The 20,234-nt window shown below is 40.3% G+C and overlaps 1 protein-coding gene across 4 annotated transcripts in view; it reads right to left on the bottom strand.

The window, feature by feature from the left end:
• The window catches only part of CDK6 (cyclin dependent kinase 6), a 110,160-nt gene that overhangs the window by 18,730 nt on the left and 71,196 nt on the right, over nt 1-20,234 (bottom strand). For all 4 annotated transcript variants that reach the window (XM_083705123.1, XM_083705125.1, XM_083705124.1 and 1 more), the window contains 2 exons: nt 19,407-19,516; nt 1,562-1,612 (listed from right to left, as the gene is read on the bottom strand). In XM_083705123.1, the coding sequence (XP_083561249.1) occupies nt 1,562-1,612; nt 19,407-19,516 (161 nt within the window). The remainder of the gene's footprint in view (nt 1-1,561; nt 1,613-19,406; nt 19,517-20,234) is intronic.

Genomic DNA, 20,234 nt, shown 5'->3' on the forward strand with positions numbered 1-20,234 from the left:
AGAACAAAGAAGTCAGTGCTTAGAGGCTTGCACACTAATGCCTAGCAGAAGCTTAAGCTCCCTGTTAATACAGTGTTTGTTTTTATTCTCCATCCTGAGTTTGCCGAGCATCACTTCTCTACCATTCATGTCTGCAGTTCATGCATGCAGCCGCTCTTCAAGACTGATGACCTATGCTATCCATAGCTTGGTCATTCTTCTACAGCTGAAGAAAGGGTTTCCTAAAAAGTGTGTTAAAAAGGCATCGGGAAGTCTTTCTTTTCATTTCTGCAGGTTGTTGTGCCAAACAACGGGGAACTCTAAGTAGCAGACTAGAGCAGAAGCTACTTGCCATTCAATCCCAATTTTTAAAACACTATACTGACTTAACAAGGGGAAACAAATAGAATTAGGACTTTAAAATATGTATCATAAAATAAAGTCCCATTTTGACTACAATGGTATCAAGCAGCGGACCACTGCAGTGCCAAAGGGGATTAATTTAATTTAATTATTAAAATTGTATCTTGCCCTTTCTCCCAAAGGAGCCCAGAATTTCTATTATTCAATAGGAGCAATCCTCTGTAAACTGTCCCAAGACTGGGTACTCCAGTGCCATTTGCTGCAGTGGTACAAACTATTATCTGCACATAAAGCAGTGATGGGGAACCTGTAGCCTTCCAGATGTACTCGGACTCTTCACTTTCCCAACCCCTGACTGCTGGTGAGGCTGGCTAGGACTGATAGGAACTGGAGTCCAGCAACTTCTGGATGGCCGGAAGTTTCTCATCCCTTATATAATGTATGCACAGGAGACGGCCTGGCTACAAGGGATGAAGGACCAGCCAGTATGCAGCTACCCATCTACCCATCTTTGCAGGCCAATTGGCTCACATCAATTTAAGTGCGGAGATGGGGGAATTGCCTTCAGGCTTACAATCTAAAAAGGCAAGGAACACAAGGTAAGGAGAATGGATGGGAAAGGAAGAGAAAGGAGACCACATCACAGCTATGCCATAGTATGAAACAAAAGCAAAGAGATTTGATGGATGATCCAGTGCTGCCTCTGCATAGCAGGTTAGGGTACACCTAGAAAAGAAATACACTGTACAAAAATTCCTGAAATTGTAAGGCACTAGGGGGAAGCCTTGCCACTTTATGAAATTAAAAAGCAAGAAGACTCAATACAATTGTAGGATGAACATTTGATTCCAGAATTGTGGCACTTCTCATGGAACACAGACATGGAAGAGACTGCTAACATGCTTGTTCTTAAAAAAATATGAAATAATAGAATTTCACTAAGTGGGGAGGGGGATTTGCATTGCTGTCACCAACATCATTAAAGACAATAGGCAACAGATGCTGGTGACATTCCTGTAGTGACATTCTATAGAGCAGTCAATCTGAAGAAAGGGATTTGCCCCTCCTATAAAAAAGGCATATCTAGTGCTTGGAAAGTATGATAGAAGTTTTATTTAGAAGGGCAGTATCTGGACTCAGCAACAGATGAATGATTCCTGTGCACTTATTGCACTAAAAATTAATTATGTGAAAAAAAATGCAGGAAGCTATTACTTACTCAAAGATTTTTCCTAGCTGATCAACATCCGAGTTTCCACGAAAAAGTGCCCTGAAAAGAAAAACAGAAACACCTTCTGTAATTGAAGTAATTTTTTAAAACATCCTTCATCTAGCTTTACTATGTATTTCCCAGTCTTGGCTGCTTTAGCTTCTTCAGTGTCTGACCAACCAAAAGAATCCATTTTGAAATCCATCCAACATATGCTAGCTGTGGGGTTTGTTGGACCCTTCAGACAGTTCAGTTGCTTCCCACCACTTGGAGACTGTGAAAATCAATGCTCACTGAGAGAGAAAAAGCTGGTTGTTAGAATCCACTCTTCCCAAACCATTTCCAACATAATATTTTTCTCCCAAGTGAGAGCTGAAAAGTCTTTTAAAAAAGAAGCTCTATGCGTGTCTCATAAGTCTAAAACAAATGCTTTGGGTTTAATAGTGCCACTGAAAGCAACTCCATAAGTTGTGCATTTGAAATGAGTAGAGCTACATTCAATGTACAAGCCAATGTCAGGGCTAGTCCTTATCCAAACAATAGAAACAAAATTAATTGTGAATATGAGGAACCTATTTATGTCTTCTGCAACAAGGAAGCCACATGCATTAAAGGTAGAAAGCCTATTTTTGCAAGCCTTATACTTAGTTCCTTAAGAATGACTCATCCTGAGCCAGGCATGAGTATCAAAGCATTTTCAACAGATTAACTCATTGGAAACCACCTCACAGCATGACAAAATCCACCAAGTATGTACAATAGGAAAGGGAAACTAGTGTTTAGGAGAAAAACAAGACCTCCCATTTCTAATCCAAATACACTACGGAGAGCCACGTGGGACCCTCTAGAACTGCCAATACAGCAGCCTCAAATTCTGGGCTGGAAGCCAGAGATGAAAACCAAGAGAAATAACTTCCAAACACAAATATCTGGATTCTGTCATTGTTAGTACAGTATAGCCAGCTAAGATGGTAGCTGCCTCTCGTGATGTTCTTACTTTCTCCACAATCCAGCATCAAATATTTTCGAAAGAGCGTTGCAAATTCACTCATATCACCCAATTAAAATGTCTGCTTGTGGTCGTCAACCTTCCAATATTTTTGTCACCTTCAAGGAAATGACAGGAACTCCATAACAGCATTCTTTTTTTTTTAAACCCACCACAGTCCAATGACTATGTAAGCAACTCACTACAGAATTGTAAGATGGAAGAATTTATAACATTTTTATTGAGGAACAACTGCTTTTATTTGCCAAGATGTGTGTGGTTCTATTCTGGGGTCTGTAAAAAAAAAATCCCAGGTTACTAGGAGGGTGAATTAGACAGGCAGCAGTGGGGTTGGCTTTTCTCTATTTTTATTTCCCCCTCCCTCCGTGAACAGCCGTCTGATCCGGACATTCTCACCCCAGGACCAGAGGTCTCAATACTGCTTGCCTTGGTTCCTGCCCCACCGTCAGACACCCTGCCAATCACCCCCCAGGGCCACAGGATTGGAAGAGGTGACACTCCAGGCAGGAGCTTCAATGCCACCAGCAAAGTTCTCAACTAGCTACTTGAGAGATGGGAGAAGCATGTGTAAGTCAAGTCCTGACAAAGGACCAGGAAGGGGTGGAACCTCCAGCTCCTCTGATAAGCTCTCCGTCTGAACAGGTTTATTACTGAAGCAACAGCTCCAAGCTCAACCTTCCTGAACTGTGGAAACCAACAGCAACACAATGAGGAATGATGGTAATATGACAACTGAAACAAAACAAAACAACACAAAACAAAACAAAACAAAACACAGTTTTCTTAACTAGCTTTGAGGAAGACATCTTTGGGATCAGCTGCTACCTGACCTTAAACTGATAATGCCTGGAATTGAACCTGAGACATTCTGCATGCAAAGCATGGGCTCTACCGTTGAACTATGGCCCCTCTCTACTGGATTAGTCTAGCCTCCATGAAAACAGTGTTAAAATTGAATATTTAAAACTGAAACCTCCCATTATGGGGAGGAACCACCAAGCAGAAACAGATGTACCAGACAAGGGGAAATCATATTTTCCCAGCAAACTGCAGCCTATATCCTGGGAACATGTGATTTCCCTAGAACTGACACGACGCTTACTGAATGCGGGGGGGAGGAGAAAGAGGTGTCTGGATCTTCCATAAAATTAAATAATGACAGCACAATGTCAAATACCCTAGTTTGCTTTCCAGTAGAAGGTCTTTGTGTTTTGACCCCAGGGAGTCCAAATGGCAGGCAAGGAACTAGCAGATGTCACAGCCCCAAAGTGAGATAATCTCACAAAATCCCTCTCTAATGTTGCTTGGGCTCTCATCAGTTCTGTTTTTGTGCTGTACACAAAAATGCAAAAAAATGCAAAAATTGGAAAGCACCCTGCAGAATACCTGTAAACAATAATTGGCTGAAATGTGAGGGATTGCTTTGAAAATAAAATCCTCATTATTTTCATCATCTTGAGATACAACCTCGTTTTTGCAGCTCTAAACCAACCATGGGGAAATTTTTTCACAAGCCTCAGCTGACAGCACTGCATAATTTGGACCCACTTTGAGTTACTTCTAGTCAAATGCAAGCTCCTGTAATGAGCTCTGCTTGGCTCCAGGCTCTCTCTCTGTGAGCATGAAACTTCTCAGTGTGGTCACATACTTCTTCCTCTTCTTTCCTTTCAGTTACTATGTCTGTGCAAGTGGATGCGAGACACAGTGCAGGAGGAAGTTCATCTGAATGTCGCTATTAAGCATGATTACAAGCAAACGTTACTTCCTTACCAAAAATAAAAAAGAATGACTTGGCCACAGCTAGATGGGGGGAAACTTCTACTGAATGTGTGCTTACTTCTAGAAATAGGCCTTCCATTTTGTAGGTGTCAATATGAGTTTAATCTGAAATGGCACAAAAAATTACCACAACACCCAGCACACTGAAATGGCAGGAATCTGATAGTGTTAAGTGTGCATCTGAGCCCAATGTGACCAAGTCCAATTGCAGTAGAGCACAAAGCTGGAAAGTATCATAGAATTACGGTTAGAAGAGACCCCCAAGGATAAAACCCCTTGCAATGCAGGAATCACAACTGAACAATCCCTGGCAGGTGGTCATTCAACCTCTGTTTAAAAATCACTAATGAAGTTCACCACTCCACCACCTCCCAAGCTGGTTTCTTGCTTCTAATGTCTTTAAAGATTTTTGGTTTTGGTGGTGGTTATGTTTTCAGTGATGTGCTTCCAAAAGTCAAATGAACAAGGCCTGCTAACCAAATCCCATTAGGTAAATTTCCTTGGCAGACATGGCTATTGGCACAACCCTGGCTGTAAGGCATAAAAGTATAGGTAAACAGCCAAAACAACCTTCTCAATGCCAGGACCCTTCTTATAGATTGTGGAACATTATGTTATCACCCAGAAATGAAGTCTTATATATCTGTTACAGATAAATGTCCAAACAGCAGAAACTGTCTATGATCCCATTTGCATCTGGAGAATGTCTGAAATTATGGACTCCACATAGCCTAGTGTAGGTCCGCACTTTGGACATTCAACAGATGCATGAACAATTGTCACCCTTCCTTTGTGATTGGCTACAGCCTTCACATGTTACTGCAAACGTTTAAAAACATTCACTGTTAAGATATACACTTTATGTTTGCCTTTCCCCCTACATATACATGTATAAGCGGAAGTAGAGTTTATAGCCAGATGAGCTGTTGCTGGAACAGGAAAGAGTTGTCTGAGATACTATTATCCAGAATAAAGTGAATGTTGATACATACCGATGAGGCATACATGCACAATCTCTTTCTGAAGCATGATTTATAAATAATAACAACATAGTGCATAGTCCAGAAAGCTACCTCAGCCATATGTAAAAAAGCTTGGAAGTATCCAGTGGGATTCTTGATCCTTCCCTGTGAGTTTCAAGAGAGGTCTACAGAATGGCTTCAAGGTCAAGAAATACAAGACTCACTGGGGCGCAAAGCGGAGTTATTACTGAGTTATTTCCATAAAAATACAGATATTGGAGCCATTTAATAATGAGAGGTGGTTGGAAGATACATTCCAAATCAGGGATGAACCATGCTGCCTGGAGCTGATGAGAGGTGGAGTTCCATAGCCTCTGGAGGGTACTATGTTAGGACTCGTCCATGCTTCTGCTTGTCCTGTGCCTAGAACCACTTGTCCTGTGCTTTCTAGGCATGGTTCCAAGTGGTTTTTCCCTTCCCCCACTGCTTTCCCCCAAGAAACCTGCTCTTTAGCGCTAAATCAGAACCAACAGCAACCTGCTGAAAACTCAATTGCCGTTTGTTTCGATTCAGCACTAAACCACAGGTTTACTCCGGGGAAAGTGGTGGGGCAATTGTGGGTGTGGATGAGCCCCTAGTTACATCTGGACATCTGGACTAATTTTACTACATAAAAAGCTGCAGATCTGCAAAGGCTCTGGTTTCAAGATTAAACCTCTTCATGAGACCCACATACTCAAAGGACTGTCTTGCCACACATGCTCCATATGAGGCTATACATCTATTAAGATGGGGGTGGTAGCCCTGAGCACTGTCTGATCATTACAACTGTAGCTAGGGGAAAGGCTTTTTCTATGTGGAGTGTCAGACCGTGGAATGCACAGAGGTAAGAAAGCCCGTTTTTTGCAAGATTATGGAAAGGGTGCAATACATTTTTATGTCAACAGACAAGTGACTGACTGTGATTCTTAGTGGCTATTCTGGCTCAGCTGTGTTCTATTTAATTTTAGTTTTGCTCTTTGATTTATACTGTTCTCATGCATATAGTTTGTATTCTTTCTTGAGCACTCTGAGCTGTTGAAAAAAGTGGCTTATAAAAAAAATAGAGACAGACAAACAGACAGAAAGGTTGATTCACATGGTCAGATGTGAATCAAATCCGTCTCACTGGGTCACTCCAGTGTTTTGTTTGGCTTGTTCTTAGTTCGATTTATACTGTGGTGTGCTAGAAAATGTACAAACCTCACTGCATGCTGACTGGTAAGTGGAGAAGCTAATGCAGCAATCAAACGACGGCTTTACCGGGCATCCATTTTATAAGGAAACATTGGGGTTCTTAGCTCTCATTCTGCCATTTGCAAAGGGTCATATGATTTGTTCTAGAGAGATCAGTGTGGGAAGCTGGGAGGTGACAAAGAATACAGACACTGTATTTTTATGTCAACCCTTTCAGTAGGTAATGAACCTTGAAACAAGATAAGGAATCCATGAAGATTATAGTCAAGTCTGCTTAGATTCCGCTTCCCTTCTAAGGGGGAAATTTTTTTAAAAAAAAAAATCAAAGAGTGAGATTACACACCTTGGCCATTATCCAAATGAGCTATTTACATGCGCGATAAGGAATCTTGTAAAGCTGAAACTTGCTTTGTAGTTTTACTGGTGCAGCTCCTAGAGGCCGATGCAAAAAACTGTGATTCGGTTTTCAAATCTTGTTTGCCTTTTCACCAGGTAATACGGAAAAGAAGGCTCTAGCTGCACCTGTGGTTCCCTTAGTATGCAATGACTCTTCGGCGTTACGACCTCATTGGGAAGGGATGGGGAACATGTGGTTCTCTGGAAGTTGTTGAACCCCAGCTCCCATCATCCGTGACCACAGGCCCTACTGGCTGGACTCCAACAACATGTGGAAGACCGCAGGTCCCCCATCCCAGTCACAGAGTGCTTAACTGTGCTACTCGGTCGTAGCAAAGCAACTAAGAGTCTTGATGAGCAGTTTGTGCCAAACTGTGTTAATCCCTACATTAGTTAGGACTGTTTGTTCTTTTGGTCTTACAGAGATGAGCAAAATTTTAAAGGTTTGGAACTTTTCACAAAGAAGAACTTCACTTTACTATGTAGCGCTTCTTTTACCAGCTGACCCTCCACAAACTCTGGCTGGGCAGAGAAGTCCAGAATTCTAAGAATTAGCTGGAAACAACAACAACAACAACAACAACAACAACAACAACATTAGAGGTTCCTTTTGTATGGTTAGAGGAAAAAGAAGCACAATTAAAACAGAAACAATTCAGAAATGAAACGTAATGTAAAATTCTACAGATGATCAAAGTATGACCTCCATTCTAATTCAATATGTTAGCCAATGTGGCTACTCACCAGATGTTGTGGACTATAACTTGTGTTAGCCCAAGAAACTACTATCTTATTTTTGGGTTCTCCTATTTCACTTGCAATCTGATCATGGGTAAGGACCACTTAACATCAGCATTAAGTGAATATGATGACAGCTGTTTTCTTCTTTCACTTGGAAAATGTGCTGTACATCACCCAATAATTCTGAGATAAGCATGTGAACTGCTTCTTTTGAAAACAGGGCCAGTCCAAGACATTTTGCTACATAATGCAAAGGGCATGAAGGTGCCTCCCGTTCCATGCGCAAAGGCCAATGTTATTTCAAAACTGGCAATGGGACAGTATCCAGGTTATCTGAATGGTCATTTGTGGAAAGGGATCTGGAATGACCATTTCATAAATTTAAGTCTTTAACCACTGCTCAGTTCACTGATCAAAACATACTTGTAACAGCAAAAGAGAGGGTGCCAATTTACTATGGAGGGGCAGTTGAATAGGAGGCTGTCAGAGTCATGTATAGTCCCACCAGTTGTATATTAAGACCATTCCTTTCTAACATACTAGAATGTTTTTTATTTAAAAACACCTAGTTCTACCTTCCAAGTTTGAGACATATTTGCTTTGGGCCTCACCAACTGAAAATATTTCTAATCAGACTGCTATGATGGGAAACCTTTGAACAGCAAATGTTTAATGCCAGTAGGTCAGTTTCTCATGGAATAAACTTTGCTTAACCAAACATACTCCTACTTGTATCAGCTGAAAGCCTTTGCACACATGAATGAAAGCATGAAGGAAGTTAACTCTTACCTACTTGAGGCCTTTCTAACACCAGAGCAAAAAGCAAATAGAAAAAAAAGAAACAAAAGCAATCAACTTATTGGTTACCTCAAATGTTACAAGTACCTTGTAGAAGAACAATTAACACCATCTTCTGTTTCTATCACTAAAACACCGGTGTTTGAAAAATAGAATTAAAAACTGTGCTAAATGCTTTATAAGCAGCAACAAATCATGGATTAAGCCACGCATGCTGGGACAATGCAACACAGAATCTTTGGGGAAAGGTTTCAAACTTCCCAGGGCATTCCCAGCCCTACTCAGAGATGCCTGGGATTGAACCTGGGACCTTCAGCATGAAAAGCAGATGCTCTACCACTGAGCTATGGTCCTTCCCCTTTAAAGGCAAATGTTGTCCATGTAACCCTTTAAAAAACCAAAATGGTCTCTTGGGTTTGTCTACTGTACTTTATATTAGGGGGCTGAGAATGCCCTTTTGCTGCCTGAAACACACAGAATCCAACTGGTCTGGCAACAGAATCTTAATTGTATGCTGGTAATGGGGTAGCATCCTCCATCAACAGCATTGATCTTTCCTTATTCTCTACTACTTCCTTTTAAAAATATATGAATTTTGCCACAAAACAAAAATAATATAACCTAATTTAAACAGGCATAGCTTGAGTAACAGTGTGAATGCCGGATTCGGTTTTCTACTGCTGTACATTTTTAATTTGCCCAGCTTGCTGATCAAGGTATACTTGGTACCATCTCTGTGGCTTATATCAAGCGATAATTAATGGCTCACAGTGTGGCCTGCACTTATAGTTAAAAGCCAGATAAAGCAAACGTTTGAAATTATATGTAATGGAACATGGGCGATTAGTAAAGGGCTTCAGAAGAAGGTTAGACTTTCAAAACAATAAAAGCATCGGAAACCGTTACAACACTAAATACCATGCTATTATGCAGCACAAGGTGAAATTTCAACTTTTATACCAGCTGTCTGGGTTTTGGCATAAAAGCCATGAAAGCAAGATGAGGTAAAATATATAATTTGGAGCAGCTGCTTTGCCTTATCAAAGCTTACTAAACACGTGCAGAAGAAATTAAGAGCTCTCGTGACAGCAGACAGAAAATAGATATTTTGTTCATAGTATATACCATAGTGATTTGAGCTCAAAACAACACAATATACAGTATTCAACAGGAAGGACAAGGCAAATGTGTTGAGTTCATCCAGTTTGGCTGCTCTGATTTAACTAAATCAGTTTGTTTGACAAAATTACATGGAGTCTGATTTCACATCAAAATTATGAAGTACTTTGTTATTGTCTTATATTGAAACATGCATACAGGCAGTGACCATTTTGCACACATCCTTTGGGACCCAGAAGGGGGCAGAACAGGCAGGCTTATGCATGCTCCATTGAGGGGGGGAGGAATGGAACCCCCATGCAAAATGGCCATGGCCGCTTGTACGTGTTTTTAAAAATACTCCTTAAATATACCTGAAGTGCCTCAAGAAATAATGAGTTAAAGGGTGGAAAGAATGTTAAGTTATTTACATGCCTCTATATGTATTTGAAAAACCAAGTGATTTTCATCTAAGGGCTAAATAGGAGCCACCTGTTTTCAAGATGCTACTTCATCCTTCCCATTCTCTTTTCCATATGCCTTCGATCTGCTGGCTGTTGCTTTTCTTTTAAGCCTGAGCACAAGGCATTGTTATGAGTGTTAACTAATGTGTCAGGCACTCTGAAATTAATGCATAATGATGATCTCAATATATAGGCAGTTTTATTTGCGAGACGCACAGCAAGATAAGAATAGCTCGTCACTGAGCATTAACATACATTCTCATCCGGTCATGATGACCAGCTTGCTGTCATGGAAAAAGAAAAAAACTGCTCCAGACAACTATGTCTGGATAATAGTCTATTATCATGGAGCTCAAGCACACCATGGTAAGATAATTGGTCAATGCAAGAAATTCTGAACCAGAGAATCCTCAATGTCTCTCTATGAGGACCTTGAGTGAAGGTGAGCCCAACACCCCTCAATGTAATTGGTTCCATTCTTGAACTGCTCTTGGCATCAATAAATTTCTCCTAAGATTCAACCAATCTACCCTCTAAGAAGGTTAAATGAGTCCTCTGGATTAGGCCAATGGCCCATCCAGTCCTGCTCTCATTAGTGGCCACCCCAATGTCTACGAGAAGCCCAGAAGCAGGATGTGAGTACAACAGCACGCTCCCAACTTGTGATTGCCAGCCACTGGCATTCAGAAGCAGAACATAGCCATCATGGCTAGTAGCTTAAGCCCATAGAATGATGAATTTAAGTCCACATATCTAGTCATGAACTATGGATCAGCAGAGAACAAAACATATGCCTTATGGGGAAAGGTTATAGCTCAGTAGCAGAACACATGTAAATAACTGGTATTTCCAGGTAGGCTTGGAACAGTCCCCATGCCTGAGTTCCTGGAGAAACACTGCCAGTAAGTGTAGACAATACGTACTGTGATAGATGGATCAATAGTTTGACTCAGTAAAAGGGAGCTTCCTATATCACTCTTCTGAAACATTCCATTTCAGACCTCTTTTCCCCACCACCTGCCTCCAGCTGCTTTGGAATATTGTGAGTTACTCCTAGATTCCACAAAAGGGTCCGCAATAACACTGATCTACAGGCTATAAAATGTTCTCACAGTCCCTCTGGCTGAAAAGATGTGGCGTCTACAGAGGTAGCCAGTATCAAAGGAGCTGTGATGTGCTTATGAACTGGAAAAAATATATAATTATTTAAATGTCTAAACAGCATCAGATCCCACACTGTGCTCCCTCTCATTCCCTTTGAGCAAATCTGGCTCAGGATTGTAATTACTTGGTACAAGATGGCAAAATATTTCAGAGTTGTGTTATGTTTTTGCCTCGGCTGTCAATGTCCCGCTGTCCTATCTTTTTCCAGATATCTATTTGATTTTCCACATGCCTGAATGTCTATTAACCTTATGGTTTAAAATAATTTTAAAATGAATAAAACAAAAAGCCTTGATGAGCACAGAGGGAGTTGCTAAAACAAATCTGATAAAAGGGGGCAAACTAGTAGATAGATTTATACCTATAAATATAAAATTGCCTCCTTTAACCCATGTAAACTACTTTTTTGTTTAGAAAAACTAAACCCAAAGTGCATTTTGAAATATCTTTAGTTTGAATTAAATGATCCCAAAGTGGGAAGAATATTCTGCACTCCTGTCTGGAATCTGAAACTATTTTGTTGGCAGCTTCTTGTAAACTGGACAACCATATATACATTTTCATTACTATACTGGATAAAGTAAGATGTTTCTTAATCAGCTCAAACTAGCATATAGATATAGATCTAAATAGATATAGATATGATGGACGAAATTATTTCCCTAAGAGCTGGGTCTCTGACCTTTTAGATTTCATCTTCAAACAGTTTCAGATGTCAGCATGACATACAAAGTGTCAAAATATACAAAGCTTTATCTTTGTAAGTGGGTTAGATTTTACTCCAAACCTAAGCCCATTCACATGGAAGTAAGCCTCGTTGATTTTAGTGAAGTTTACAGATTCTAAGCAAGTGTAGTTAAGACTGCAGACTTATTTTCATTTGTTATTTTCAATATAACTTCCTTCAACAAAACAACAGCTCTTAATGTATACAACAAATTTATCTCCCGCTGAGCTTCAGAAAGGTAGGCTTTCTCAAAAGATCTTAATAGAATCTAACAGTGTAATCCTACACACATTTACTCAAACGTAAGTTCCACTGATTCGGGACGCAGGTGGCGCTGTGGGTAAAACCTCAGTGCCTAGGACTTGCCGATCACATGGTCGGCGGTTCGAATCCCCGCGGCGGGGTGAGCTCCCGTCTTTCGGTCCCAGCTCCTGCCCACCTAGCAGTTCGAAAGCACCCCCAAGTGCAAGTAGATAAATAGGTACCGCTTTATAGCGGGAAGGTAAACAGTGTTTCCGTATGGTGCGCTGGTGCTGGTTCCCCAAAGCAGCTTCATCACGCTGGCCACGTGACTCAGAAGTGTCTCCGGACAGTGCTGGCCCCCGGCCTCTTAAGTGAGATGGGCGCACAACCCCAGAGTCGGACACGACTGGCCCGTACAGGCAGGGGTACCTTTAGCTTTACCTTTTTAAGTTCCACTGAATTCCTTGGGATGCCCTACCAGGTAAGTGGGTATAAGATTGCAGCCACATATAAAGGAACTGAACTCAATGAGTGAAATGGCCATTCTCCCATGAAGCTGCCATTCATTCCAATAGAATTTGTGCAGAGTAACTTCCTAGCGTTTTGCCTTAAATTTATACTTAACAAACAACCAATTTGGAGCTTTGAAAACAAAACTCTTATTTACAAAGATCAAGGCTATCAGTTGAGAATTTTGTTTGTTTATTCATTAAATTTGTATACTGCCCTTTATCCACAGATTTCAGGGTAGTTCACAACATAAAAATACAAGCTAAAATTAACAAAATACATAAAAAGAACAAGACCAAAAACAAATGAATAACCCCCCTTTGCTCACCACTTCTCGCAAACACTATTATTTATTTATTTATTTATTTATTTATTTATTTATTTATTTACTTACTTATTTATTTATTTCTGTTACAGCTCTCCTGCTCTCACAAAAGGTTTGATGCTGCATCATTTCTAGCAAATGCTGCATTTGTGCTTAGCAACACAACTGAATTCTGTCACTGCTTTGCGTTTGTTTAAAATCTCTCTCTCTCTCTCTCTCTCTCTCTCTCTCTCTTAAAAAAAAAAAAAAAATCCAGTGTGCCAAGCTGGCGTTCCCCCTCCCTTCTTTGTTTTTGTTAGGGCAAGTAACAGTTTTTGGTTTCTATGGTTTATCAACGGTTTCCTTTGCCCATCATATCTACTATTGTGACAAAGCCTGGCATGATTGGGAGCTTGAAGAAAAAAACCACAACTGAATAAGCCTGGCATCCACTTCAACACCCCTCTCCAACCACAGACAGATACAGTTACTGGATTTGACTAACGGTTATCAATCAGCTCAACTGTAGGCCCTTGGGAAGATAACAAGCCAAAAAACAGAAGGAAGAAGGAAAAAGGAAACTAATACGAAATATTTTTCAGTTGTTTATATAATGAAATGGAATTATTAGCCTCATGGAACTCTTTTCTAACTCCTAAATGTTTCACAGAATAGATCTGTTTCCTCAGGGGAGCACCACACATTATGACAGCTATAGGACGTGTTAGTGTTTCCTGCAAATACATATAATGTGGACATCATATATATGCATACACGTATCTTTAATCACCCATTCACCTGCATCTAAGAAACCTTGTTGAACTAAGCTGTTTAGAAGGTAATATTGTCCACACATAACAGTTTTGCTGAGGGAAGCACCAGTTTAACACCAAGACAGCAACAATCATAATACAATCTAATTGTATTTAAATGTTTATAGCTATGAATGAAAGCATATCCCGCAGACATGTCAGACGTGCAATTCTGAAGGAAGAACAAGAATAGACCAATGAGTTGAAGCAAAAATAATGAAAGACGAAAGGGCGCACTTTTCCCAAACATGCTCAAATGGAAATAGGGCAGATTCAAACAAACAGTTGAAGAGATTAAGCCCCATGGGATGATTTATTTGGGAAGATGACTGTTTGACCCATCACAGACATATGACAAGACTGAAGTTTACCACCTGTTGGTTCACCACCCCATGTTTTATGAGGTGGTGAACTAAAGCTTGGCCATGTGCTGTGCCAGAGTATTCACATAAAAAGTAAACATGACCCAATACCGAGACACAACTCTCATGGTGCCTTCACCACCTCAGCCAACACCAAACTTTTCAGCTGAAGCTGCCCCTTCATCCCAATGATTTCACTGCAGCTTACTTAAGTTTATATATTTATCTATTTCATTTATGAAGCACTTCCCATAAACCACCCTGAAGTAATTTAACAATAAAATCATCAACAGTGGAACATATAAAAACACAGTTTGTAGGCAACTGCGGTTTAGAGAGCAGGCTAAAAGATCTTCACTTAAACGAGACAATCCCTCACTTGAAAGAGAATGATCTTCAATAGGCAGCCAAAAAATGAAAAATAAATACACTGTCCCTCTGGTATACGGTGTGAGAAACGTCTAAAGGATAGGTGCTGCCACACTAAAAGTCCAGTTCCAACATTTTATGGAATGGCCTTCATGATGAGATGGTATCTGCAGAGACCCTCTTCTGCAGAGCACAGGAATTGATTTGATCTAGAAGGGATAGGACAGTATTTTAGGTATCCTGGATCCAAGCTGCATAAGGGTGAATTTAGCTTGGTAGTTAATTGATAGGCATTTCAAGTTTTTCAGCAATGACAGAACCTGATGGTGACAATCTGCCCCAGTGAGTAGATGAGCCACTGCATTTTGCACTAGCTGCAGTTTCTGGGACAACCTTATGGGTAGCCACACAAAGAAAGCATCAATTTAACCTAAGTTAAATGCACTCAGGTGTGAGGTATAATTTTTGTAGTGAAAAACAAGACAAAAGTTGTACTGTGTTTTTACTCTTTTTTGCTGGGAGCTGCCCAGAGTAGCTGGGGCAACCCAGTCAGATGTGTGGCATATAAATAATAAAATATTATCATTATCATTCCTGGAGCTAAGAAAAAGAACAAAATAATGTCCCAATTTATCTGGTTGGTTTTTGTAAAATATGCATAGCAGAAAAATGTAAATACAAGGGGATCCCACCATTCCCCTATTAATTCAGAGAAAAAGTGGCCATTTTAATATTCTAAATCAGTATCTATACCGACTTCAGATCTCATTTTGCTATTACTGACCCAAAATCTCTTGTAACTGAGTTGGACCTGGTGCTATCCATTTTCAAAACTATTTTAGTAAAAGTAAGAAAAATTTAACCAAGAGATGTTTCTAAATGTTCACTACAGTATAGAACTACACTAGAAGTGCAACCCTTCTTCTGAGAAACTTCTAGATTCTATTTTTTTCTGTGTTTAAGCTCATCCCCCAACCCTTTGTTCTATCTTTCATGGGCATGTAGATGCAATGGAGGCTTCTAGTACTTTCAAGCTAGTCCTGGTCTGAATTTTAATTCATCACTGGACAGGTGGCCAGCCTATTAGATTGGTTATTTCAGCTTTTCTTCTGGAGTCTTGGACTCATACCATCAAGGCTGAATGAACACAGGCCTCTAATTTAACCCAGTGACCTCTCAATATAACAGAATAACAATGACAGCTTGAATCATGCTTCCCTACCAGACAAAAGGGCAGCAAGGCATACAGGTCTGCTGAAAAGCGATATTTTTTATTCCAAGTCTTTGCCCCAGGATACACAAACAGAGCTAAAAGCAAGGCGTTTCAACTTCAGAAATATAATTTGAATGCAGCAGAAATTTAATGTTTTCTTGATAGCTTATGGAGACACATTTGTCCTTTAGTATCCAATATATCAAAATAGCGTGGGCTTCATATAAAAGCATATATGTGGTTGCTTTGTTATTGCTATGACATTGACTACTCTCAGCCGGTCACCAAGCTCCTACTATTCCCAAAACTTTTAGAGTTATGGTAAATAAACGACTCTGGGAAATTAGGCTCTGATAAATTGGCAGCGCAAACTTGCTACGCTAGAATATTTCTGTCATGGTGTATGCCGAAAGTAACATACACAGCAGCCCATCTATGTGTAAGGAGGAGGCTATTCTGGGTTGCCGTAGGATGCAACTTGAAAATACGTAGCCTGGAGCGGACACAACATAAGGCATGACTGTATTTCTTTCCCCAGTTTCTAATTCTCCCTGCATACCTTTGCCTTCTCCTTCCCTCCAGTCTCTTCTCATATCAAGCTTCTCTTTGCCTCGTTCGCATTCCTGCTTCTGAGTTGCCTTCTTGGCAACCTGCTTTTCAGCTCTGCCAGTTCTCTCTCTTCATTGGCCCTACATTCCCTAAAACCAAGGGTGTGGTGCCTCTGGCCTGGTGGCCCTCAAGGCCTCTCTATCTGGCCCTCAGGACTGTCCCCAGGCCACACCCTTCACACCTTCCTTGAGTGTTTATGCCTGTTTGGCTAGAGGTATTTGTTGCTTTACCAACTTTTACCTGAGGCCCCACCCACCACAGACATGTGACCTCTAGACGGCTACTCAGATGGAAGTGCAGCCCCTGTTCTGTAAAAGGTTCCCCACTCCCCTAGACCATTTGTTTTTTAAAAGTGGTCTTTTTTGCCTGAGGTGGACACAATGCAGTTCTGGAGTTTGACCATTTAGCATTAAAGAGAACATTAAAATGGCTTGCAAAATGTGGCAAAAGAGCAAGTCCCTCATGCATTGGCCCTCTTGAGAATACGCAGTTCTACAGAAATTCTTATCCCACCAAAATGGCTAGTTGTCAACAGCAGCATACCAAACAGTGGGAAAGTACAGAAGAACAAAGCCACACCTGAAATCCTTTAAATAATGTGAACAATGAGGAGATGAGAAAAAGGAAGTACAAGTCACCATGATAATAAAACAAACAAATTAAGTTTGTTTCAACGTTGACCCAACAGTCAAACTTCCATCCTAAAATAACTAGTCAAAAGCAGCTCACGATAAAGCTAACAGAAGTAAGAGTTGCATTTAAATAGCCACTTCAGAAACAATCCATGGGTGATTGCAAAACTTCACAGCTTATTGATACTAAGGCTATAATATTGCCAGCTTTTTGTTTTTGTTTTTGTTTTCTTGCAACATGCCTTTAGAGAAATAACACATCTCAGGCCATAGCTATTGCAAAACTATATAAATACAACAATTCGAGTTGAAAATATTCAATGTGGTACTGTGACAATGTCTGTACATCAAATAGTTAACAATGAAGTTGTAGATTACCAGGGTATGAACGTGGTTGGTAGCTGTCCAGTCAACTGCACTTCTATTTATTTCAACCATTTTCTCCTGGGTTTTAAGACCAGGATTGTAAAACTATTTCTGGAAGCTCTAGAAGATAGTCTATTTTTATCTAACTCTGTTTCACATACAAACATTTGCACTCAAGTCTACTTTGAAATCAGAAATCAGAGTTTTACTTTATTTTAAAAAAAGGAAAACAGACTATTCCTAAATTAATCTAATGAATCAATTATTGAGTTAATCAGATTGATTCACCAAAAATATTTTGATCAACTAAAGAGGTACCATCAATTAATCAGATAACATATTTTTTTTTAAAAAAAGATGATCATTATTTTTAATATAAAGCTTTTAAAAAGTACAGATGGCAGCAACCAAAAAACTTTTACCCTCCTCTCACTCAAATGAGTGAATGCTCCTTTTAAGATGGTACCTGCTGCAGCAAACAATAACAAAAGGATTCCTCCCCAAAAATTACAGTTTTATTCACATGCCACATATGGTCAATGATCACTATCACCTGTGAGGTGTTATGTACTAGCATTTGTGAAAAGGACTTTACTTGTGCTAGATTGCACTGTGCTCAGACTTGGCTGGCAGTTGTTTTCAGTGGGCTTAACCCTAGCAGATTGGTAGTAAGAACAGATGAAAGTTTCCCCAAGCAGATGCAGAGTGTATTTCTTCCACTACAGAGTAATTAAAGAGCCACTATATATTTTTAAAAAGGGAATATTGCCTAATCAAAAGTTGGGGTTTCCAATCAAAAGAGAGCCCTGCCATTTCATTTTCAAGATATTAAAAATTTTGTTCCATGCGGGGAAAAACGATCTCCTAAAGCCAGTTGTGACACCTTCAGTATTCTTTCTAGAGTTCTACAAAGGTCCCCTTTATCAACATCTCAGCAATCTAGATTTACATATACCAAGAACAAAACAATGGGCAGGAACAATGCTATAACAGAACAAAAACTTTAAAACAGATCTTCAAAACGCAGGGCTGGAACCAGGTTTGATAGGGCAGTGGGCCCCCCCACTTTGCTGCTGCCACTGCCCACTGCCCCACCTATTCCCACTACCACACGTCTTGCCTCCTCCCCTTCCACTTCACCTTCCCCGCCTTGTTTTGCTGCCATATTTGTGTCAGCTGCAATGGCGTTTTCTCTCCCGCTTCCCTGCCTTGCAGGCATCCTGGGTGAAGCAGCTTGGAGAGTTTCTGTGCCGTTGTCGGGCTAGAAATGTTTAAGATTTGAAAAAGCTTAGTTCTAACAACCTTTCTAGCCACTGCGGCAAACCACTCTCCTGACCACCTCGCCCAGAATGCCTCACTCTGATTAAAACACCCTTTAGCCCTCCTTTATAGACACTAAAGCAAGGCATGGAGCCTCAATGAGCAGGTGGACAGTGAGCAGCAATAATGAGAACTGGCCAAGTATCATGAGTTACTGTATTTTTCGCTCTATAAGACGCACCAGACGATAAGACGCAACTTTTTTTTTAGGAGGAGGAAAACAAGAAAAAAATTATTCTGAATCCCAGAAGCCAGAACAGCAAGAGGGATCTGGCATCTGGGATAGCCTCTTGCTGTTTTGGCTTCTGGGATAGCCGTCCGAAGCCTCTCCAGGGCAGCGGGATGAAGGCTCAGCACAGCGCTCCCTCTCACTGTTCTGGCTTCTGGGATAGCCAAGCAGCCTGCACTCGCTCCGTAAGACGCACACACATTTTCCCTTACTTTTTAGGAGGGAAAAAGTGTGTCTTATAGAACGAAAAATACGGTAAGCTAGTCCACTGCCTGAAGCCCTCTTGGCTGCATTCACCACCATCTTCTTTATTCCCAACATGTGCTTGTCAGGTACGGGGCCCACAGGCATTGAATATGAGGAAGACAGACATGGCCATAGCAGCCTAACCCAGCACATCTCTTTACAAACGGGCCTTTACAAATGATTTTAAAATGGGATGCCAGCAACAGCTATGGCAAATCCTTAGCATTTGTCCCACCACGGTTAAAAAAATTAAATCATTTCTTACTTTCGACGGAACATTTCTGCAAATATGCAGCCAACGCTCCAAAGATCGACTGGCGTTGCATAACTGGATTGAAGCAAAACTTCAGGAGCTCTGTACCAAAGAGTGACAACCTGCAAAACAAAAAGCAGAGTGGGATTCAGCAAAATGAATATATCTGAAAGAATATGTGTGGTAATCACTAGGAGAAGGAAAAGCCACTTTGCTTTACAGTGCTGGGCTACTGGCTAAAACAAAAATGCATTGCTGGACTGGAGACTTTCAGTGGCTCATAGCTCTTTCATTTTTATAAGTGCTGAGTTCTAGGTGCTGTTTATTTATTTTATATATTTCAAAAAACATCTATATACTGCTTTATATTGCATGTATCCAAAGCCGTTTACAAATATAAAAACATATAAAACAGGCAAAACAAAACTATACAGTAATTACAAAATTTAAATGAAAATACCATCTCAAGCAATACTGCCACATGACAGACAAGTTAATATTGGTGAGGACAGACTTGGGTAAACAGATACGTTTTTAGTTTTCTGGGCAGTTAAAATTAAAACAACACTGTTATAAATTTATAAATGGAAGAATTTGGAAATAAAGTTTGTTATAGTTGTGAGATATACCAACACTTATAGCTACTAGGGTGAAAAGGAAACTATTATCGGAGCTTTAGAGAATGTACTGCTCAGATTTAGAAATGAATGCTAAAAGCAGCCTTTTATTATAATAATGACATGAGCTTTCTGGAAGACTCCTCCTCTCACCCACATCAGCTTAATTTGCTGGTCAGACCCACCTGAAATCAGAATAAACATACAGAACATATATAAAATG

This window comes from Podarcis gaigeae (genome assembly GCF_964106915.1).
Source record: "Podarcis gaigeae genome assembly, chromosome: 12".
NCBI lineage: Eukaryota > Metazoa > Chordata > Lepidosauria > Squamata > Lacertidae > Podarcis > Podarcis gaigeae.